Raw genomic sequence first — 21,385 nt, 5'->3', positions numbered from 1 at the left:
AAGTCTGCCGTTGCATTCATGCAAGACAGTATTTATTGAGAGAAGAAGGGTGGGGGTGAGAGTGGCCAAGGTGGGGGTGACAATTTACATGTGTGGTGGCCAAGGTGGGGGTGAAACCCCTGGCCTCTGATCACATCATAGCAGGGGTTGTTTTACAATGTTGAGTAGACAGAACAACTTTGATTGCGTCTTTCTACAGTTGGTCAATCAGTGCAAAGGATCTTAGCACTTTGTTCTACTACTTTGTTAAGACAGGACAAGCTTAGGTTAATTATTACTGATTACATTCCAACATAATATGATCAACCTAATCTATTCAACCCTAACAGCTCGGGTTCAGATCGGGGGGGGTTCCGCCCAATCATGCCCTTCCAGGTCTCACTGTCATTGCCCACGTGAGCATTGAAGTCACTCAGTAGAACGATGGAGTCCCAGAAGGCGCGCTCTCAGCACCTCCTCCAGGGACTCCAAGAATTGTGGGTACTCTGAGCTGCCATTCGGTGCATAGACACAAACAACAGTCAGGACCTGTCCCCCCACCCGAAGGCGGAGGGAGGCTACCCTCTCGTTCACGGGGGTGAACCCCAACGTACAGGCGCCCAGCCGGGGGGCAATAAGTATGCCCACACCTGCTGAGGGATTGAAGTTCACGGTCATTCAGTTTTGGTTTCCGGCCGTGGTGGTAACGTGCAGTGATTTCACCAGATTCTCTGAACCTTTTCAAGGTTCAAGATTCAAGAAGAATTTATTAGCCATGTTTGAGCGTGCCAAACAAGGAATTTGACTTTGTTACATCACAGTCTCTGTTCAACATTTAGGTGACTAACAACACTCAGGACATGTGAAAATGACAAATGAAAATACAATGACAATATTCTCAGCCATCCCCTGGTCTTAAACTCCCATGAGGGCAAGGAAAAACTCAAATCTCCGACTAGGGGAAGTGAGAAACCTTAAGAAGAGACCACAGATGGGAGGGTCCCTCTTCCAGGATGACCAGGCTGCAATGGATGCAGAGAAGACACATAGTGCAAGCAGTGTAGACAATCCAAAAGGGTGTGGAGAGCAGGATGTTATTGCACAGCAATGACTCTGAGACTCTTAGAGTGGTGTGAGTTCATCAGAGCAACAGCCTGGGGGAAGAAGCTGTTTCTGGGTTCAGCTCAAGGTGATTTTGGCTACACCAGTGGACCAGCCGCTCCACCTCCTGTCTGTACGCAGTTTCATCACCGTCCCGGATCAGTCCGATGAGAGTCATGTCGTCTGCATACTTCAGGAGCTTCAATGGAGAGTCACCTGAGGAGAAATCGTTGGTGTAGAGAGAGAAGAGCAGTGGGGAGAGAGCACACCCCTGGGGGGCGCCAGTACTGGCGGTCCTGGAACCAGATGTGATGCTCCCCAGACTCACACGCTGTTGGTCAGGAAGCTGCTGATCCAATGACAGGTGGAGGCAGGCACTGCGAGCTGGATGAGCTTCTGTTGGAGGATGTCAGGAGCGATGGTGTTGAACGCCGAGCCGAAATCCACAAACAGGATCCTGGCGTACGTTCCTGGGGTGTCCAGGTGGTGCAGGATGTAGTGCAGTCCCATGTTGACCGCATCATCCACCGACCTGTTTGCCCAGTAGGCAAACTGGAGGGGGTCAAGCAGGGGACCCATTTGATGATATTATGGACCGTGGATGTTGAAATCCCTAAATTCCTTGCAATTTTGCTTTGAGAAATGTTGTTCTTAAACTGTTCAACTATTTTGTCACGCAGTTGTGGACAAAGTGATGAACCTCACCCCATCCTTGCTTGTGAATGACTGAGCATGTCTGGGGAGGCTCCTTTTATACCCAAATCATCGTACCTACTTGTTCCATATTAGCCTGGTCACATGTGGGATGTTCCAAATAGGTGTTTGAGCTTTTCTCAGCTTTCTCAGTATTTTTTGCCACCTTTCCCAACTTCTACTGGACATGTTGCAGCCGTGAAATTCAAAGTTAATTGTTATTTGGTGAAAAAAACGAGTTTATCAGTTTGAACATTAAATGTGTTGTCTTTGTAGTGTATTCAATTGAATATGGTTTGATATGGATTTTCAAATCATTGTATTTTTTTTTTTATTTACATTTTACACAATTTCCCAATTTCAACCGAATCCAGTTTGTAGAGTGAACCATTTAAGTGCATATATTATTATTAGAACATTAAATAATAGTTTGAAAATGTAAATAATACAATAATAGTATAACTAACATACAGAAAATTTTGTATAAATATTGAAAATATAAATATTATGTGTGTGTGTGTGTGTGTGTGTGTGTGTGTGTGTGTGTGTGTGTGTGTGTGTGTGTGTGTGTGTAACATGTAGATGTGATGTTCTGTTTTTAACCTTGGGTAAACAGTGACCTCTAGTGGTCACAAGTTACCATAGGAGCACTATGCACATTTTGTAGATGTATGTGGAGATGTAGCTAAAGTATACGTAATGTAAATGTGATTTTCGGACTGTTATATTATAAAACAACTTTTTATAACAAGGTACAATACTGTAAATATGTTTTCAGAAGTCTTATAACAACTTCTTTTACAACAAAGTACAGCACTGCAAATTTGTTTTTAGAACTCTTTTTTTTGTTGGCGGAAAAAAAAATCCGTGATGCAGTGAAGCCGCGATAAGCGAACCGCGAAGTACCGAGGGATCACTGTATATAAATTAAAGCTACAGTGGTACCTCTACTTAAAAAAGGCCTATACTTACAAACCTTTCAAGATACGAACACCTTCTCTATACTGACTAAAGAGTTCTGAAACACCGTCCTTGAACAAGCAGGACTTTTCCCACAAATGTGGGTACACTGCTTGAAAAATGAAATTTGACCAGGCACGTCTTTGAGATTATGATGTTGGGGGACGGTGCAATGATTTGTGTGGATTGATGCCTCCAACAACGGAACATTGAGTTAGGACTCCAAAAGTCTTTCCGAGTAATACAAATGATGGACTTGCAAAACCGTTTGGCAACACCTATTACCTTGTTTGGTTTGTCCCGCTCCAACGGATGTGATGTAATAGACAAAAATACGTAATAAAAAATGGAGAAAACTGAACAGAGTGAAAAATAGCCCTCAAGCAGATCATAAAAGTATCTCTGCAGCACCTGGAGGGGTAGATGACACTTTTCTACACTCTTGGAGACTCCAAATACACAAGAAAATGAATTTAAAAGCAAAAAAAGTTAATTTTCCATGCTAGGCTATGTCTCCTTTAAGTTGGATGGTAACGCAGGGGTTCACTACATTCACCTTAAAAGGTACCTTTACACTGTTAACTTGTAGGTGGGCAAATTAACGAAATTAGCAGGTGAGCAAATATATTTGCAAATAATAGATATTACAAGAACACGTTTACAGTTAAAGTATGTTTGGCTGAAATTGTGGAGTTTACATTTAAATAAAGATTTGAGATGACTAAGGTTTGTTCTTAACATGATACCTGTATAACTTTCCCTCTTTTAGGGATATTTCTCGGGGGTATGAGACAGTTCCCATAAACTGTGTCAACGGGATTGACAATGAACAATATCCTGGAAACTTCAAATACATACCAGACAACTGTGTCACTTCCCCAGTAAATGTCAGCAAGGACATAACTCACCTGCGGGTAAGATTTCAGCATTGAATAATGAAAAAATGACAATAATAAAAATGAAGAAACTTTCAGAACTATCAGAACAAGAGCACAGCGCTAGCTAGCTAGTGTTAGCTGCTGGTGCTAACCCACATTTAAACATGTTTATTACGATTAGTGAACCAATTGACCAGATCAGTGCCAGCCATTTACTGCACTCCTTTTCTTTCAGAGGAACGCAATAGCAAGATATAGTTGTAGCAATGTAATTTATGTTATTACAACTCCGTGAGTCGTCACCTTGTCGTGGTGGAGGGGTTTGCGTGCCCCTATGATCCTGGGAGCCATGTTGTCTGGGGCTTCATGCCCATGGTATGGTCACCCATGGCAAAAGGGTCCTAGGTAAGGGGCCAGACATAGCACGGCTCACCAAAGCCCCTTATAACGACAAACAAAAATGGACTTAGTTTTCCCTCGCCCGGATGGGGGTCACCGGGGCCCCCCTCTGGAGCCAGGCCTGGAGGTGGGGCTTGAAGGCGTGCGCCTGGTGGCCGGGCCTTTGCCCATGGGGCTCACCACCTATAGGAAGTGCCAAAGGGGTCGGGTGCAAAGTGAGCTGGGCGGCGGCCAAAGGCGGGGACCTTGGCAGTCCGATCCCCGGCTGCAGAGGCTGGCTCTAGGGACATGGAATGTCACCTCTCTGGCTGGAAAGGAGCCCAAGCTGGTGTGTGAGGCAGAAAGGTTCCGACTAGACATAGTCGGACTTGCCTCCACACATAGTTTGGGCTCTGGTACAAGCCCTCTCGAGAGGGGCTGGACTCCCTTCTACTCTGGAGTTGCCCATGGTGAGAGGCGTCGAGCAGGTGTTGGCATACTTATTGCCCCCCGGCTGGGCGCCTGCACATTGGGGTTCACCCCGGGGAGCAAGAGGGTAGCCTCCCTCCGCCTTCGGGTGGGGGGACGGGTCCTTTCTGTTGTTTGTGTCTATGCACCGAATGGCAGCTCAGAGTACCCACCCTTCTTGGAGTCCCTGGAGGAAGTGCTGGAGAGCGCTCCTTCTGGGGACTCCATCGTTCTACTGGGTGACTTCAATGCTCACATGGGCAATGACAGTGAGACCTGGAAGGAAGTGATTGGGAGTAACGCCCCCCCCCCCGATCTGAACCCGAGCGGTGTTGGACTTCTGTGCTCAACACGGATTATATGAACACCATGTTCAAACATAAGGGTGTCCATGTGTGCACTTGGCACCAGGACACCCAAGGCCGCGGTTCGATGATCGACTTTGTAGTCGTGTCATCAGATTTGCGGCCGCATGTTTTCGACACTCGGGTGAAGAGAGGGGCGGAGCTGTCAGCTGATCACTACCTGGTGGTGGGTTGGCTCCGATGGTGAGGGAAGATGCCGGTCCGACCTGGCAGGTCCAAACGCTCTGTGAGGGTCTGCTGGGAACGTCTGGCAGAATCCCCTGTCAGGAAGAGCTTCAACTCCCACCTCCGGCAGAGCTTTTTCCACGTCCCGAGGGAGGCGGGGGACATTGAGTCCGAGTGGACCATGTTCCGCGCCTCCATTGTTGAGGCAGCCAACCGGAGCTGTGGCCGTTAGGTTGTTGGTGCCTGTTGTGGCGGCAATCCCCGAACCCGCTGGTGGACACCGGCGGTAAGGGATGCCGTCAAGCTGAAGGAGTCCTATCGGGCCGTTTTGGCCTGCGGGACTCCGGAGGCATCTGACATGTACCGGATGGCCAAGCAGAACGCGGCTTTGGCGGTTGCTGAGGCAAAAACCCGGGCGTGGGAGGAGTTTGGCGAGGCCACGGAGAATGACTTCCGGATGGCTTCGAGGAAATTCTGGTCCACCATCCGGCGTCCCAGGAGGGAGAAGCAGTGCACAGTCAACACTGTTTACAGTGGAGATGGTGTCCTGCTGACCTCGACTTGGGACGTCGTGATTCGGTGGGGAGAATACTTCGAAGACCTCCTCAATTCCACCGGCACGCCTTCCATTGTGGAAGCAGGGCCTGGAGACTCTGAGGTGGACTCTCCAATCTCTGGGGTCGAACTCACTGAGGTAGTTAAAAAACTACACCCGGAGTTCTTAAAGGCTCTGGATGTTGTGGGGCTGTCATGGCTGACACGCCTCTACAGCATTGCATGGACATCGGGGACGGTGCCTCTGGATTTGCAGACTGGGGTGGTGGTTCCCCTCTTTAAGAAGGGGGACCGGAGGGTGTGTTCCAATTACAGGGGAATCATACTCCTCAGCCTCCCTAGTAAGGTCTATTCAGGGGTGCTGGAGAGGAGGTTCCGTCGGGAGATCGAGCCTCGGATTCAGGAGGAGCAGTGTGGCTTTCGTCCTGGCCGTGGAACAGTGGACCAGCTCCACATCTTCGGCAGGATCCTCGAGGGTGCATGGGAGTTCGCCCAACCAGTCCACATGTGTTTTGAGGACTTGGAGAAGGTATTCAACCGTGTCCCTCGGGAGGTTCTGTGGAGGGTGCTTCGGGAGTACGGGTGCCGAGCCAACTGATAAGGGCGGTTCGGTCCCTGTATCACCGACGTCAGAGTTTGGTCCGCATTTCCGGCAGTAAGTCAGATTCGTTCCCAGTGAGGGTTGGACTCCGCCAAGGCTGCCCTTTATCACCGATTCTGTTCATAATTTTTATGGACAGAATTTCTAGGCGCAGCCGAGGCGTTGAGGGGGTCAGGTTTGGGGACCTCAGCATCTCGACACTGCTTTTTGCAGATGACGTGGTGCTGTTGGCTTCTTCAGGCCGTGATCTCCAGCTCTCACTGGAGCGGTTCGCAGCCGAGTGTGAAGCGGTCAGGATGAGGGTCAGCACCTCCAAATCTGAGTCCATGGTCCTTCGGTCGGAAAAGGGTGGAATGCCCTCTCCGGATCGGGGATGAGATCCTGCCCCGAGTGAAGGAGTTCAAGTATCTTGGGGTCTTGTTCACGAGTGAGGGTAGGATGGAGCGCGAGATCGAGAGGCGGATCGGTGCAGCGTTGGCAGTAATGCGGACTCTGTTACGGTCCGTCGTGGTGAAGAGAGAGCTGAGCCAAATGGCAAAGCTCTCGATTTACCGCTCGATCTACGCTCCTACCCTCACCTATGGTCACGAGCTATGGGTCGTGACCGAAAAAACAAGATCCATAATACAAGCGGACGAAATGAGTTTCCTCCGCAGGTTGTCCGGGCTCTCCCTTAGAGATAGGGTGAGAGGCTCGGTCATCCGGGAGAGACTCGGAGTAGAGCCGCTGCTCCTCCACGTTGAGAGGAGCCAGATGAGGTGGCTTGGGCATCTCATCAGGATGCCTCCTGGACGCCTCCCTGGGGAGGTGTTCCGGGCATGTCCCACCGGTAGGAGACCCTGGGGACGACCCAGGACGCGCTGGAGAGACTATGTCTCTCAGCTGGCCTGGGAACGCCTTGGGATCCCCCAGGATGGGCTGGATGAAGTGGCTGGGGAGAAGAAAGTCTGGGAGTCCTTCCTAAAGCTGCTGCCCCTGCGACCCGACCCCGGATAAGCGGAAGAAGATGGATGGATGAAGATGGATGGATACAACACAGGACACAGCACTGCACCATTATACCGTCATTTGGTTTGGACACGGAATTGCCATTTTTGTACGAGATCATATAGTCACTCCCCATCCCCATTTCAACAGTTTTCATCCTGGTAAAGTGTTCCATGCATGTCGGGCCAGGAGGAGTTAGGGCGCACTTAAGAAGCATGTCTCACATCTGGCCTTAAAACGCTTTGGTGTCCCCCTTGAATAGATGGCCTGAAAAAGTGAAGTCAGGCCATACCTAATTAGATTTTTTCGCCCATGACTCACTTCTGGATAAGTAGAGAAAAATAGATTTATGCAATTGCCAGTAAATTCTGAGAACCAATCCAGATTGGAAATTCTACCAATCATAATATCCTCTTCAGTCAAAAAGTAATGTATGTATGCCCGTTACAATATTTAAAAAAATGTAATTAGCTTTATCACTATAGTATACAGTTTTAAATTCCATTTTTACATGACCCGACAGACCATATTTTTATGGACATTAGTGCTGATTATTACTACTTGTGGTAATGCCACATCTTTGGTTAGTTTTATAATCTTGGGTGCAGCTAAAGTCACTTATTTTCAAATCCCTGAGTCAAGAGTCAATTTACAATTTCATCATTTATGGAGGTTATGTAACGGCTCTTTAACTGTCTCATTTAGCATTGCAGTTGCACAGATGACTGCTCATCCAGTACCTGCACTTGTGGTCAGCTCAGTCAGCAATCTTGGTATGATAGTGTAAGTCTGACACAACTAAATGTTTCCTCAGTTTTATTTAGTGCACATCCCACATTCTACTTTGTCATTAGTAGCAATTTTACAAAACTTGTCTGTATGTAGGATGGCCACCTGTTACTGGATTTTGCTCAGCAAGTTCCTCCAGTGCTCTTTGAGTGTAACCATGCTTGCTCATGTTGGAGGACCTGCAAGAACCGAGTTGTTCAAAATGGACTGAGGTGAGACAAATGTTTTCAAGTAATTGGCTTATAGCAGGGGTCACCAACCTTTCTTAAACTGAGAGCTACTTCCTGGGTACTGATTAAGGCAAAGGGCTACCAGTTTGACATACACTTCTGAAATAGCCAATTTGCTCAATTTATCTTTCACTATGTGTTATTATTGTCATTTCCAGTTCGCATGTACCGTATTTTCCGGACCAAAATGCGCACCCGATTATAAGGCGCACCTTCAATGAACAGCCCATTTTAAAACTTTGTCCATATAACAGGATTATAAGGCGCATAAAATAGAATCTATACTGCAACAAACTGTGGTTGACTAGGGTTGGGATATGCATCCACTAGCCAATAACCAATGAGCCCTCTGTAAACAATCGCGTTTCTCAAACTATCCTATAAAATGATCAGAACTGACTAAAGTTCGATCTAACACCTTGGTACTGCTTACCTATGTTTCCCTTCCATATCGATCCGTAAATTTACTCGAAACATTAACAGAGCAGCCGATTTATAGCAGCTATCACTATAGCATTAGCCACCCGCAAACTCCCATGAGCCTCAGCAAATTGAAACAATCGCGTTTCTCAAATGAGGGCTTAAAAAATAATCAGAACTGCTGCCTAACCATTTCCCTCCAAAACCCGAGGCTATGCAGGTGGGTCGGACTCGACTTTCCCCTGAGGAACTGCAGTGGCGCAGAGAGTCAAGGCAATGCCTGCACTGTGATTCTCTAGATCATTTCGTCGCCCTCTGTCCGATCCGCCCCAAAAGAGAGGGTCCGCCGGTCGTGAAGGGTAGACCGCGGGACCATTGTCCAGATATTAAGACCCCTCGCTTCTCGCTACCCGCCATAATGTCAGTCCACAATAACATTTTCAAACTATCTGCCCTAGTTGACTCTGGCTGTGAACAGAACCTCATCGACCAGGAATTCATCTCCCCAGCCCAGATTGAAATGGTCCCTCTCTCTGCAACCATCTTCACCAAGCTCGACCTCCGAAATGCATATTATCTGGTCAGGATCCGCCAGGGAGATGAGCGCAAGACCGCTTTCAAGACCCTGCTAGGCCACTTTGAATACCTCGTCATGCCCTTTGAACTTTGCAACGCCTTCGCAGTTTTTCAAGCCTTGGTCAATGATGTCCTCCGAGACTTTCTCAATATATTCGTTTTTGTCTGTCTGGATGACATCCTCATTTACTCGCAAAACCCCTCTGAACACTGCCGTCATGTCTGCCTGGTGCTATAGCGCCTCCTGGAGAACCGATTGTACATCGAGGCCGAGAAATGCGAGTTCCACAAACAATCCGTCACCTTTTTGGGATTCATTCTCGAGGGTGGACAGGTTTGGCCGGACCCTGACAAGATCCAAGCAGCCCTGTACTGGCCTGTCCTGGAAACCCGTAACCAGGTCCAACTGTTTTTTGGGTTTGCCAACTTCTACCGCCGTTTCATCCGCAATTACAGTCAAACAGCGGCTCCCCTAGCAACCCTGACCTCAACCAAAACAACATTCACCTGGACTCAAGAAGCCAATGCCGCATTCACAGCGTTAAATAAGAGGTTCTCACAGGCACCAATACTCATCCACCCAGACCCCTGCAAACAGTTCACCCTTGAAGTCGACGCATCCAACACAGGAGTAGGCGCGATACTATCACAACTCATGGACTCCGATGGGAAGCCTCACCCTTGCGCATTTTTCACCCGCAGAGAGAAACTATGAGAGCAATTAAGCTGGCGCTCGAGGAGTGGTGCCACTGGCTAGAGTGTACTGAACAACCCGTGCTGGTCTGGACCGACCACAAGAACCTCCAGTCCGCCATACGTCTGAATTCTCGACAGTCCCGCTGGTCCTTGTTCTTCTTCCGGTTCAATTTGTCCATCTCCTATCGCCCTGGCTCCAAGAACACCAAACCAGATGCCCGGTCCCGACAATTCTCACCCGAGTCCGAAGAGGAACCAGCTCCCATCCTTCCCCCCGGTTGCACCATAGGCTCCCTCTCCTGGCACATCAAAGAACTGGTCTCACAGGCTCAGCTCCATGAACCCGATCCTGTTACCAGTCCACAAGGAAGAACCTACGTCCCTTCCTCTGCTCCGGGCTTATTCGCTGGTTTCACTCGGCTAAGTTTTCAGCCCATCCTGGAACCATTCGCACAGGCGGTCTGCTTTCCAGACGCTTCTGGTAGCCATCCATCCATAGGGACGTTAGGGAGTGTGTGCTCGCATGTCCCATCTGTGCACGCAATAAGGCGACTCACAGACCCCCTGCTGGACTTCTAAAACCCCTCGCCACACCCAAACACCCCTGGTCCCATATCGCATTGGATTGCCCGTTTCTCAGGGGATGACCACCATTCTCACCATCATCGACCGCTTCTCCAAGTCCTGTCATCTGGTTCCCCTCAGAAAGCTCCCCTCTGCTCTCCAGACTGCTCAAGTCTTGGTCAAACACGTTTTCCGTCTCCATGGGATACCTCAAGAGATCCTCTCAGATTGTGGCCCACATAGTTGAAAATCGTTTGGATATGTAATCCTCCATTGTAAAACGAAATGTAAAAATGAAAAAAAAAAAAAAAAGAATGTCAAACAAAATAAATGGACAACTGCTCCTCAGTTGTTCACTGTAAATTTGAACTGGAGATCACTTATTCTACAGGTGGGCGCATGAAGCATCCCGGGATCACTAGCACCCCCTGCCATAAGGCTGGAGAACCTTTTTTTTGTTGCCTCCGTAAGGTCTCTTTTCAAAGCCGTTTTGTTCATCTAGAGAAACACGACGTTAGAGACAGATGACAAAAAACACTAGATATTATATACATCAGCTTAACTACGGAAATTAGTTAATATAGCCAGTGTTTGAACACTTTAACAACGACATAGAGACAGACAGAAGTTCAGTCTAACTGCATAGCCTGTCAGCGTAGGCAGCCGTGTGATTACGCAATCCTCAGAGGAGGCAAGGCAGAAAGTTGGCTCCTCCAAGCGTCTTTGGTTTTAAAATAACTGTATAAAATCAGCAATTTTGGTTCAAAATGATACAAAACTACTGAAATTAAAAGGAAAATGGCTTTAAAATAAATACAATTGAATTTGTTTTTGCCCCTTTTCATGATGGCAGGAGAGGCACGACCTCCTTTGCCTCCTCTGACCGCACGTCACTGGCCCGTTCGAGATCGTGTCCGTCATCAGTCCCTCTGCAGTCCGTCCCCGTTTTCCTCCTACCCTTCGGATTCATCCCACATTCCATGTCTCCCAGATAAAGCCTGTCCGGTCCAGCACGTCCCCCCCAGTGACTTGGAGGGGCACCCGGTCCGACGGATTGTGGACCCCCGTCCGTGGGGCCGTGGTTGGCAGTATCTCGTCGACTGGGAAGGCTATGGTCCCGAGTGGGTGCTCCGTTCCTACATCTGCGACCCTTGCTTGATTTCAAACTATTGGTCATCACTCCCGTCTACCTCTTCTGGGCAGCCAGGTGGCGGCCGTTGGGGGGGGTGGTGTCAGGGTCCGGGATTTTTCCTTTCTGTCCACAGGTGGCATCTGTGAGCAGGGTGGCTGAGGATCCACAGGTGCCACTGATCAGGCTCGTCAAGGGGAGGCTCTTAAAGAGCTTGCTGTCAACAACTTGGCGCCTGAGTGTTAGATGCTGTTGGTCACCTCTACAGTTGTTGAAACCACATTCCCCACCCTGGTCGCCTATGCCACGACTCCTGGCTCTCTGCTCCTGGACCCCACTGCAGATCTCCACTAAGATCCACTCCTCTCTGGCGACGCTTCACACCCTCCCCCATCAAGGAACCAGGTCGGCCACTCCCATTTCGAAACCCGGCTCAACTACTGACCGTATCTCAATAAATCCTTAACGATCACTTTGGTCTCTCTGAGTTTGTTCTGCATGTGGGTCAAATAATCGCCCGCACCATGACATTATACAAGTTTTAATGAAGCAACCAAAGTGTCTCGTAGCATGTGGAATAATATCAACCACAGAATTCCTTTCAGTTATTTTTGTAGGTGACCTTTTCCGAATATTAAGTCAGAAAAAAAAATGTCTGATGCAATTATTGATTAAATAACTCCTTGTTCCTAGAGTCCGACTTCAGCTCTTCAAAACAGAGAAAATGGGCTGGGGAGTGAGACTCATGCAGGATGTCCCGCAGGGGACATTTATTTGCGAGTGAGGAAAATGTTTCTTAATTCACATAATACATTTGGTGACTTGTTTTTAACATGAATTGTATAAAACTGTCATTTTCAATTTTTGCAGGTATGTTGGTGAGATCATAACTGACACAGAAGCTGACACAAGAGAGAATGATTCTTTTCTCTTTACACTGAACGATAAGGTGGGTTGACTTCCAACTGCATAGTTCTCTGATGAAGAGAAAATGCATATTCTACAAGTTAGGCTTAGGCAATTTAGTGGCCTGTAATCAGGTCAGTGTTGTCTGAGGCGCTGCAATTGAGAGCACCCCGTTTCATTGTTTTAGTCTGCACTCTGGACCCCACGGCATTTTGGACGAGCTGAAGATTTGCTAGAAACTTGTTGCTGCAGCCTACTGGAAGAATGTCCAGACTAGTGGTCAAATAGATACAGATGTTTCCTTGTTGCTCATTTTTGGCAGCTATTTGAGACTGGTTGTGTTGTATTCCTCATAGTCCCATAGAGCAGTGATATCGTAACACATTGTTTTTATTTCACTGCGCTTTGTGTCTGTGCTGCCTGCTGCATGACGGAGGTGCAGCTACACGCATTCAGTCTTCAATAAAGTTTTTTAAAAAAAGCATAAGAATATCTGCATCTTTGCCAATTTGAGGAGGGTCCCGGTCATCCGGCTTTTTGATTAGCTCAGACCATTTTATGCATGTTCATTAAGTGAGGCTTTACCAGAGTTGAGGAGACTTTTTTTCTGTTCTCCATCAGCAGGTTGTGCATGGTGCAGTTTCAGATTTTTTTTCTGTACCATTCTGAAATATGTGCACCCCAATTGGTGCACCCTACAGCCCTTGGCTTAATTTGGCATTTTTTCCGAATCAACACATTGAGATCAAGTAAAGCTTGTTGTCCTTGTCATTCTGTACAGGTAGATGACATACATTGCATTGATGCAAGACTTTTTGGTAACATTGGCCGCTTCATTAACCATCTATGTGAGCCCAACCTATTGGCCCTGAAGGTATTCACCATGCATCAAGATTTGCGGTTTCCAAGGATTGCTTTCTTCTCCAGCAGAACCATTAAAGCTGGTGACCAGATCGGGTGAGTGATGAAACAGTCTGTTGAGCCCTAATGACCTATTATTGTGTACATTGCTGAATCAGTACAGAAGAAAACAATGTAAAACATTTTTAAAGAATTTTGTGCCAACTTTTTTTAGACTGTTAAAATTGAGATCACATATCTCATTACCTCTCTTCATCAGGTTTGACTACGGTGAACACTACTGGATGGTGAAGAGTAAATATTTCAGCTGCGAGTGTGGTTCACCGAAGTGTCGGTACTATTCTGGAATATGAAAAATTGACGACGGCATTGTAATATAACAGGAGGTTTTTTTTTTTTGGTCCCTTTCTGTACATATGAAATGTACCATTTTCCATATTGCTGGCGTCAGGCCTAAGCCTCCTATGTCAAGTTAGCAAACCTTCACATTTTTGTCACAAATCTATACTATTGGTGTGCGTGCGTGCGTGCATGCGTGCTTCTTTTAAAAAATATATTTTTCTTTTACAAATTAATAGAGCTGTTCGGCAAATTGATAATGGAATTTATATGATGTCGTCACTGGAACCAGCATTTTGTTTTCAAGGTTTCTGTACTGCAAGTCCACTTATGACACAAACTTAAAGCACCAGTTGACAGATCTTAAGATGTGTAGAGACTGTACACATTAAATCATACCTGATGTTGTATTTAATCTACTATAAATATTTTTGTGGCACCCAGCAAGTCTTCTCTGGTGATTTAATGTAAAGTAAACAAATGCGCGTTGATCATATTCCCCACCCTGGTTGTTAGTCTAAACGCCAACAACGCAACAAGGTGCCGATTTGCCCCAAACATTCTAAAATGCTAACAGAAACAGGAAAAAGGAAACTTAACATGAATGATTCAGGCAGGCAGCCTGAATAGACATCAGTAGATTGAGCCTATACTGCACTGTTGAAGAGGGAGTCCTGCGATGGCGTCTTTGTTAAAGTCGAGATTATAAAAGGACACGTGGCCTGTATCATAGCGACGTGTCTGATGTTACAAATAACAACCCAATCCGTGTCAATATTGCTAAAGAATTCAATGAGTTATGATGAAGTAAGCCAAACATAAACACTTTTGCTGTTGTCTTATCTATTATTTTTTCAAATAATTGAATGTCTGGCTTTGTAATTATTTTTGGGCAGCATATGGTGTGGATAAAGTGCTATACAATAATCCCTCGCTACATCGCAGTTCGTTTATTGCGGTTTCACTACATCGCGGATTTTTTTTCCCCAAATTACCATATTTTTTGGACTAAAAGTCGCTCCGGAATATAGGTCGCATTAGCCATAAAATGCACAATAACGTGAAAAAAAACATAGGTCCGGAGTATAAGTCGCATTTTGGAGGAAATTTATTCGACAAAATCCAACACCAGGAAGAGACATGAACGAGCAACAACAGGGTAACCGATAGAAGAGCTGAGAACGGGCTTGACGTAACATTCAGTTATTCATATAGCTATTACATAAATAACACGTTTATAAAACAATCTGTGTCACTCCAATTCATTAAACCCATCGATCGTCCTTTATGTCAACAATGCTTTATGCGCCACTGACGTGGACTCGTAAGTTGCATTTCTGATTATTCCACAGACCCATATAATGATATATAAAGTATATTTCAAATAGTTGTACTAAGTTCATTCTGTTTCCTTTTTTCAATCACTTTTTTGGTTCTTTTATCACAAACAGGGTATTCTGGTTGTCTTACCTGACATGTTTCGGCATGAACTTCCGCCTTCATCAGAGTGTCACTGTTGTAATCGTGACGCGTCTTTATCAGCTGTCATCCGCACCGAAGAAAATAAACATCAGTGTTGGATCAGGGAGGCCATTGAGATCCGTAAACGAGGCCCGAGGACCATCAACAGAGACGAGGGAGCCTACATGCTCTCTACCACCTGGAGCAGCATTTTGGAGAGGTGAAGGGACAGCAGAGGGCGTGACTCACCTGTCAAATCTGACAGGTGAGTCACGCCTTCATTCTTCGATCAGCTGATAAAGACGCGTCACGATTACAACAGTGACACTCTGATGAAGGCGGAAGTTCATGCCGAAACATGTCAGGTAAGACAACCAGAATACCCTGTTTGTGATAAAAGAACCAAAAAAGTGATATATTTCAAATAAGTATATTACAACAATTTTATCAAACCATCTGTGTCACTCCAAATCATTAAATCCATCGATCAAATTCCTTGTCCTTTGTCAACAACGCCGCGCATGCGCCCTGACGTCAGTCTCGTCGTTATTCCTCATATCTGGCATATAACTATTGTATCGTTAACAAAGTACAAGCAAAGACGTGGGTCTGGTGAACGGCTCTTTATTTATCAAAACAAGAGTTCAACGAGGCAACAACTACTGAACTGTAACGATAAAAACATATACAAGTTGCTACACGAAATAAAATATATCAAGTAACTATAAGATAAATAGTTCACCGCCATACGGCCTCAAGCACCGGCGTGGACTTCCAGGGGTGCGGTGGCGTGGACTTCCATCCCCGGAGGTGGCATTTCCAGCCACGGAGGTTGAAGAGAGCTCCATAGAATAGGACCGGGCGTGCGTAAAAGCCATGTCCGAGCCCCAACCACCGTCCCCGGACAGCCACCTGGCTGAGCGCCGGCCCCCGACTTCCATCCACGGAGGTGAAAGAGAGCTCCGTAGAGTAGGACCGGGCGTGCGTAAAATCCATGTCCGAGCCCAATCCACCGTCCCCGGACAGCCACCCGCTGCGCCGCTGACATCACTTGAAATTCAAATTACAGCAATCCCTACATTTATTATCCGCGATAATTGGTTCCAAAAACGAGGGATTACTGTCTAACTCTGCAATTACTATTTGGGACTTTTTATTTATTATCCGGAAAATACGTAGCCAAAAACCCCTACCCCCGCTGAGTTCAGGCCCTACAGTATAGTGTTGAAAATGACTTGCTCTCTTTGATCATGCAGGATATTACCAGAGGCCAGCAATGTTTAGGATAATAAACGGCGACCTTGAGTGCCTTGAAAGGCGCCTTATAAATAAAATGTATTATTATTATTATTAAAAACATTTTTGTTCCATGTTTTTATGTATATTTGACTTTTCTAGCTAGAGACATGATCAATTGTCTTGAAAACATAAGCATGCAGGAAAGTGTTCAGTACTTCATTTTTTTCACATTAAATGGACCTTGAATAGAATGTTTTTTTTCCCCAATATTCTGCACCCAACACCCCTGAGTGTCATGCCCCGCCCCCTCCCAGTTAGTTATTTAAATAACAAAGTTTACCAGATTGGTGTACAAGTGCATTTTTTTGTTAAGTGCGTTACTATGGGTTTAATTAAGAGCCTGGGTAGGTTGAGTTAAACAACTAATTAATGCGTGTAGAATAATTTTAGGTGTTATTACCCAAAAAGATGGTTGCTCAAGTTTATTTCACACTTGATCTTTAAAGCATCTGGAAGCCTCAGTGGTCGGCCCCAAATCTGAGGAAGGGTAGAGAAGCTTCCATTGAATGCAGTGGCCTCCGTCCTCTGTAAATAGTTCAAGTTCCCGACCACCAGTACTCTTCTGAGAGCTGGTTGCCAATCTAAACTGGTCAAATTCAGATAAAAGTATACAGTTCCATAAGAAACCTAAAGCATGTCTTTGACAAATACATATTGCATAGACCAATATTGACATATCTTTGATATATTGTGCAGCCCTACTCAAGAGTGTTCAAGACCTCAGACTGAGGTGAAGGTTTACCTTCCAACAGAAGAGCGACCCTAAGCACACAGCCAAGACAACAAAGTAGTGACTTCATAAGAACTTAATGTTCTTGCGTGGCACAACCAGAGTCAAAACCTGAATCTGATCGAACCACTCTGAAGCTATCTCGAAATACTGTTCACCGACGCTTCCCATCCAACCTGATGGAGCTTGAGAGGTGCTGCAAAGAAATGGACAGAACTGTACAAAGAAAGGTGTGTCAAGATTGTGGCATCAAATAAAAGAAATCTTGATGCTATATTTACTGCAAATGGTGCCAAATTATTGAGCAAAGCCTGTAAATATTTATGGGCATGTGATGTCTAAATTTGCACACACAAAAAATACAATTCACATTGACATCATGGAATGTGTGTAAAAAAAAGAAGAAAAATGGGATGCGGCTGTAACATAAAATGTGTGAATCCTTTCCAGATGCATGCATGTTTTATGCCAAGACAGCTAGAAAACAGATCAAGTGCATCTGTCTCAATGGGTTTTCACTCCAGAATGCAATGTTTATAAAGCAGTGTGGATCATGACGTCTAAGTGGAATTGTACAATAAGTGATTCTTTATCATTATTTATTTAAATAGATATTTATATTAAATACAAAGTTACATCACACATTTTTTTAAATACAAAGAATAAACATTTTATAAATAACATCCATCAATTGTCTATATCGCTTGTCCCCACAGGGGTCGCGGGTGTGCTGGAGCCTATCCCGGCAGTAGGCGGGGGACACCCTGGACCGGTTAAAAATAACATTTGAACAATAAATACTTTAATGATAATTGTATTTATTAAGCTTTTAGTAATTTCTCCTTTTTGTATTCCAGCCTGTAACGGTACTGTGCATACAGGTGCTTTGTGTCTTGTCGCTCGGGTTATCTAGGATGTAGAATGCGCATAGTCCTGTTTTGTCTTGTCCTGGATTGAAGCGGGAGATGTATTCAGAGACCACTGTTGCCTTGCCAGGTTGTGGATGCTGAGAGTTCATGGGCTGGCCATTTTATCAACCCCATCTAAAGTGAGGGAGCTGGGTCATGGTAAACCTGTTCAAAGATTAGCTCCATTATGTCATTCATGTAATCTGCAGAAATAATCACTTTGTTTACAATTTCTTTTTTTTAAACTAGGTTCCTTTGCACTGCTGTTTGTGGCATTACTTGTATTTATTTAGTCATTTTAGGGTATTTTTCACATAATTATTTTTTAATATACATATTTATATAATAGTCAGCCACGAGAACAAATTTGATTTATTGAAATGAGCTCAGCACACATGCAATTTAGATTTACTCAAGGTAACTGGTGTTTTTATCGGCTGGGCTGTTCTTTCTCCCTTCTTGTTCTTGGGACAAGACATTCGGTACATGGGTTCTCCAGATGCAGTTGTAGCTTGCAGACATTTTCAATAAAATGCAGTGCAGCCAAGTAAAGCCTTATACACAGAATACGATTTAACAAAATTTTAGTCAGTCCAATGTAACATTTAAAACCCAATTTGTGTTGGAAATTTCAATACATATGTATTTAAATTTCTAAGTAATGCATATACCGTATCTACTTGGCAGATTTTCATTTTTTTTCAGGTTGGTCTGGAACGCATCTCCCGCAAAACCTGGATCAGTGTACTGTGCAAAGACAAATTGTGACCATTCCAGAACCCAAAGCTGCGTTTCAAACCTTCAAGCTCCATGTCGTAACACCCATCCACTTCATTGCTCTGCAAGTGCAACACAAACATCAGATGTTTAATCTCAGTTTAATATATTTTTTTATTACTTGAATGAGTTGCAAATCAATTATCTTTCTCCTCAGCTCCATCATAATGTAACGTCCAAACTTTGCCGAGTGTCGTTTAAGCACACTACTGAAGCTTCAGAGTTGAGCAAAAAATAAAAAATAAAATTGTGATAATACCTGGAGAATCAGCCCTCGTGTCACCGCTAACTAAGTATGGCATTTTGTGCTTTAAGTATTTCTATTATTCCAGCCTGTGTTGACTTCCACATGTAATATCTGTCTCAATAAAAATTCTGGCATGTCTTCTGTAGGTGTTGTGCTGGAACATTGCTATTGCTAGCCTCATTGCCTGGAAGATCAAAAAGACATTTTATAATATGCACAGTTACAAATGTGAAGCATTTATTGTAAATTCGTTACTTTTTCTTCTGTGAAAAATAAGCCCTCATTGGAATACACAGCGATTGAAAGTTGGAAAATTCCCTGCTGGAGTTCCTCCAAGTAGTGGCTGACTATTCCATTTTCTAATGTAAACACCGTTCAGGCATTTCTGCTCTATACAAACAAAGTTCCAACTTTTCTGATCCGTCTGCAATGGCACACTGACATTTTTTCCCAAAAGGCACTTTTTTATAGACAATATAGTACGTACGTAGCCATTCTGTAGGCTAGTGTTGAGTCCATTCTATTGCAGAAATATGGGGAAAAATTAACATACACAATCGACAACTGATTTCTGCATGTATTTGCATAAAATACTTGCTGGGATAGCTTTGCTTACACATGGGCAGGCACCTCTGACATAGTAGTACTTGTTGAGTCTTTGGGATGATATTTGGTATCCTGTGGGATTGGTATGTTCATTGTAGAGGTGCCTTCTGCTTCACTCCTCTTCTGTCTTCACCACCACTGGTGTGCTCAAAACGGGGTTTCTTTTTTGGTGTTTCTTCCTCAATGCCACTTGTACGCCTTTGGGTAGAAAAATAAAACATTCACTGGCTAGATGATACAAAAACAGATTTCTATGGGCTATTGTAGTACAATGTACAGTATTGTAGATGCCCTAACCTGTACTTTTGACATGTGGCTGGAAGGTTTTTATTGAAAGCTGTGTCCCAACTGAGCACATTTGGGGTTTTGATTGACAACTTGTGTGAGTAAACGAGGGCTTCTTTGGTGTAGCCTTCTGAAAAACAAAACGGTGAATAACTAACACCCCACAAACAATATCAACGATTGCAGTATAATAACCAAAAAGAATATACAAAAAATATAACCCTGGCAATGTGCTAAATGTAGCACAACAGGAGCATAACACATAGCAGCAACAAAGACTCCTTTTTGATATTGCTGACAACACAAACTACATCTGAGATTCCACGTAACAAAATAAAATCCCCTCATATTTATGAACAACAAAGAAGCACTGCAGTCAAGTTAAGAAGTAAACTGATGCGGGAGTCGCTGATGATCACTGACATCGTGAGTTCAATTCGCGCATATGACGGTGTGAATGTATGTGAGAAACAAACGAATTAAGAAGCTAACGAATGCGTTGAACATATTACTGTGTTCTCCTAGAATAAAACACCACCGCAGTTCATCTGATACAACTACTCAAAATACATCCACAAGTGAAAACAAAGCGCACAGCGCTGAAATCAGCAGAAAGACTGATGCTAATGTATGAAAACGAGGGCATCGTACAAACGCAAGAGGAAAATACAGTTTACCATTATAGTCATCTCGAGCTCACCGCTTTACTGTGTCCGTAGTTTCCATACATTGAAGGGAATTGAACCCTCAATGAGACGAAGTCTTTCGGCAAATCCTTCTCTATATTGACGGAGATTTCTGAAACACTCGTCCTTGAAGTGTTTCGCGCAGACAAACAGGACTTTGCCCACAGATGTGGGAACTTCGTCCTGAAAAATGAAATTCAACCAGGCACTTCTTTGAGGTTCTAATGGTGGGTGGCGGTGTAATGAGATGTGTGGATTAAGGCATCCAACTACAGAACATTTTGATTTCTCCACGCGTACCTTCGGCATCCTGGAGTTTGGGCAATTTAAGTGCATTCGAGTAATAAAGATGGCGAATTTGCGAAACCGTTTGGCCACACCCGTCACCTTGTTTGGCAGTCTCGCCTCAAAGACTGACACGAATAATTCAAAATACGTAATAGAGAATAGATAAAATTGAACGGATTGAAGAATATCCCCCGAAACAGATTATAAAAGCATATAAATACGGAAGAGTGCACAATAAAATGTTTTTTTTTTTTAAAGCTAAAAAAAAAAGTGGATTTTCTTTCAACACTTTTCTTTAAATACTCAATTTTGTTTCAGTCATTCCGTGATTACATTAGTCAACAGATTCATTTAAATTTGTCAAATGCATTTAGTCACGTCAAGTAAATACGTTTCTAGCACGAAAGACTGTTGACTCGTGATACGCGCCAGTGACGCGTGTCATCTGTAGTCGCCTT

The 21,385-nt window shown here is 44.7% G+C and overlaps 1 protein-coding gene and 1 long non-coding RNA gene across 19 annotated transcripts in view; one reads left to right on the top strand and one right to left on the bottom strand.

The window, feature by feature from the left end:
• The window catches only part of LOC147057612 (histone-lysine N-methyltransferase EHMT1-like), an 83,361-nt gene extending 69,278 nt beyond the window's left edge, over positions 1–14,083 (top strand). For 7 of the 10 annotated variants that reach the window (XM_085909675.1, XM_085909672.1, XM_085909674.1 and 4 more), the window contains 7 exons: positions 3,503–3,647; positions 7,836–7,913; positions 8,016–8,131; positions 12,228–12,314; positions 12,405–12,483; positions 13,222–13,397; positions 13,561–14,083. In XM_085909675.1, coding sequence (XP_085765801.1) covers positions 3,503–3,647; positions 7,836–7,913; positions 8,016–8,131; positions 12,228–12,314; positions 12,405–12,483; positions 13,222–13,397; positions 13,561–13,654 — 775 coding nt within the window. In that variant the 3' untranslated portion in view covers positions 13,655–14,083. Of the gene's footprint in view, positions 1–3,502; positions 3,648–7,835; positions 7,914–8,015; positions 8,132–11,396; positions 11,940–12,227; positions 12,315–12,404; positions 12,484–13,221; positions 13,398–13,560 lie in introns of those variants that run through there. The other 3 variants (XR_015065831.1, XR_015065829.1, XR_015065830.1) reach the window with 3 other exon arrangements.
• Positions 14,084–17,712: 3,629 nt separating this feature from the next.
• On the bottom strand, positions 17,713–21,323 carry LOC147057611 (uncharacterized). Of its 9 annotated transcripts, none has more exons than XR_015065834.1 (4): positions 20,940–21,303; positions 20,654–20,822; positions 19,966–20,083; positions 17,713–19,866 (listed from the first exon to the last, which is right to left on the bottom strand). It is a non-coding gene; the product is annotated as an uncharacterized LOC147057611 (long non-coding RNA). The 9 variants fall into 9 exon arrangements; XR_015065841.1 differs by having other exon boundaries at positions 17,713–19,582; positions 19,679–19,866; positions 20,654–21,298; XR_015065836.1 differs by having other exon boundaries at positions 17,713–18,592; positions 18,710–19,866; positions 20,654–21,295.
• Between the last annotated feature and the right edge of the window lie 62 nt (positions 21,324–21,385).

This window comes from Syngnathus leptorhynchus, chromosome 4 (assembly GCF_054491065.1).
Source record: "Syngnathus leptorhynchus isolate UIUO chromosome 4, UIUO_Slep, whole genome shotgun sequence".
In the NCBI taxonomy this organism is placed as follows: Eukaryota; Metazoa; Chordata; class Actinopteri; order Syngnathiformes; family Syngnathidae; genus Syngnathus; species Syngnathus leptorhynchus.
Note: the sequence above shows the minus strand (reverse complement) of the source record. Positions and strands in the feature narration are given on the sequence as shown.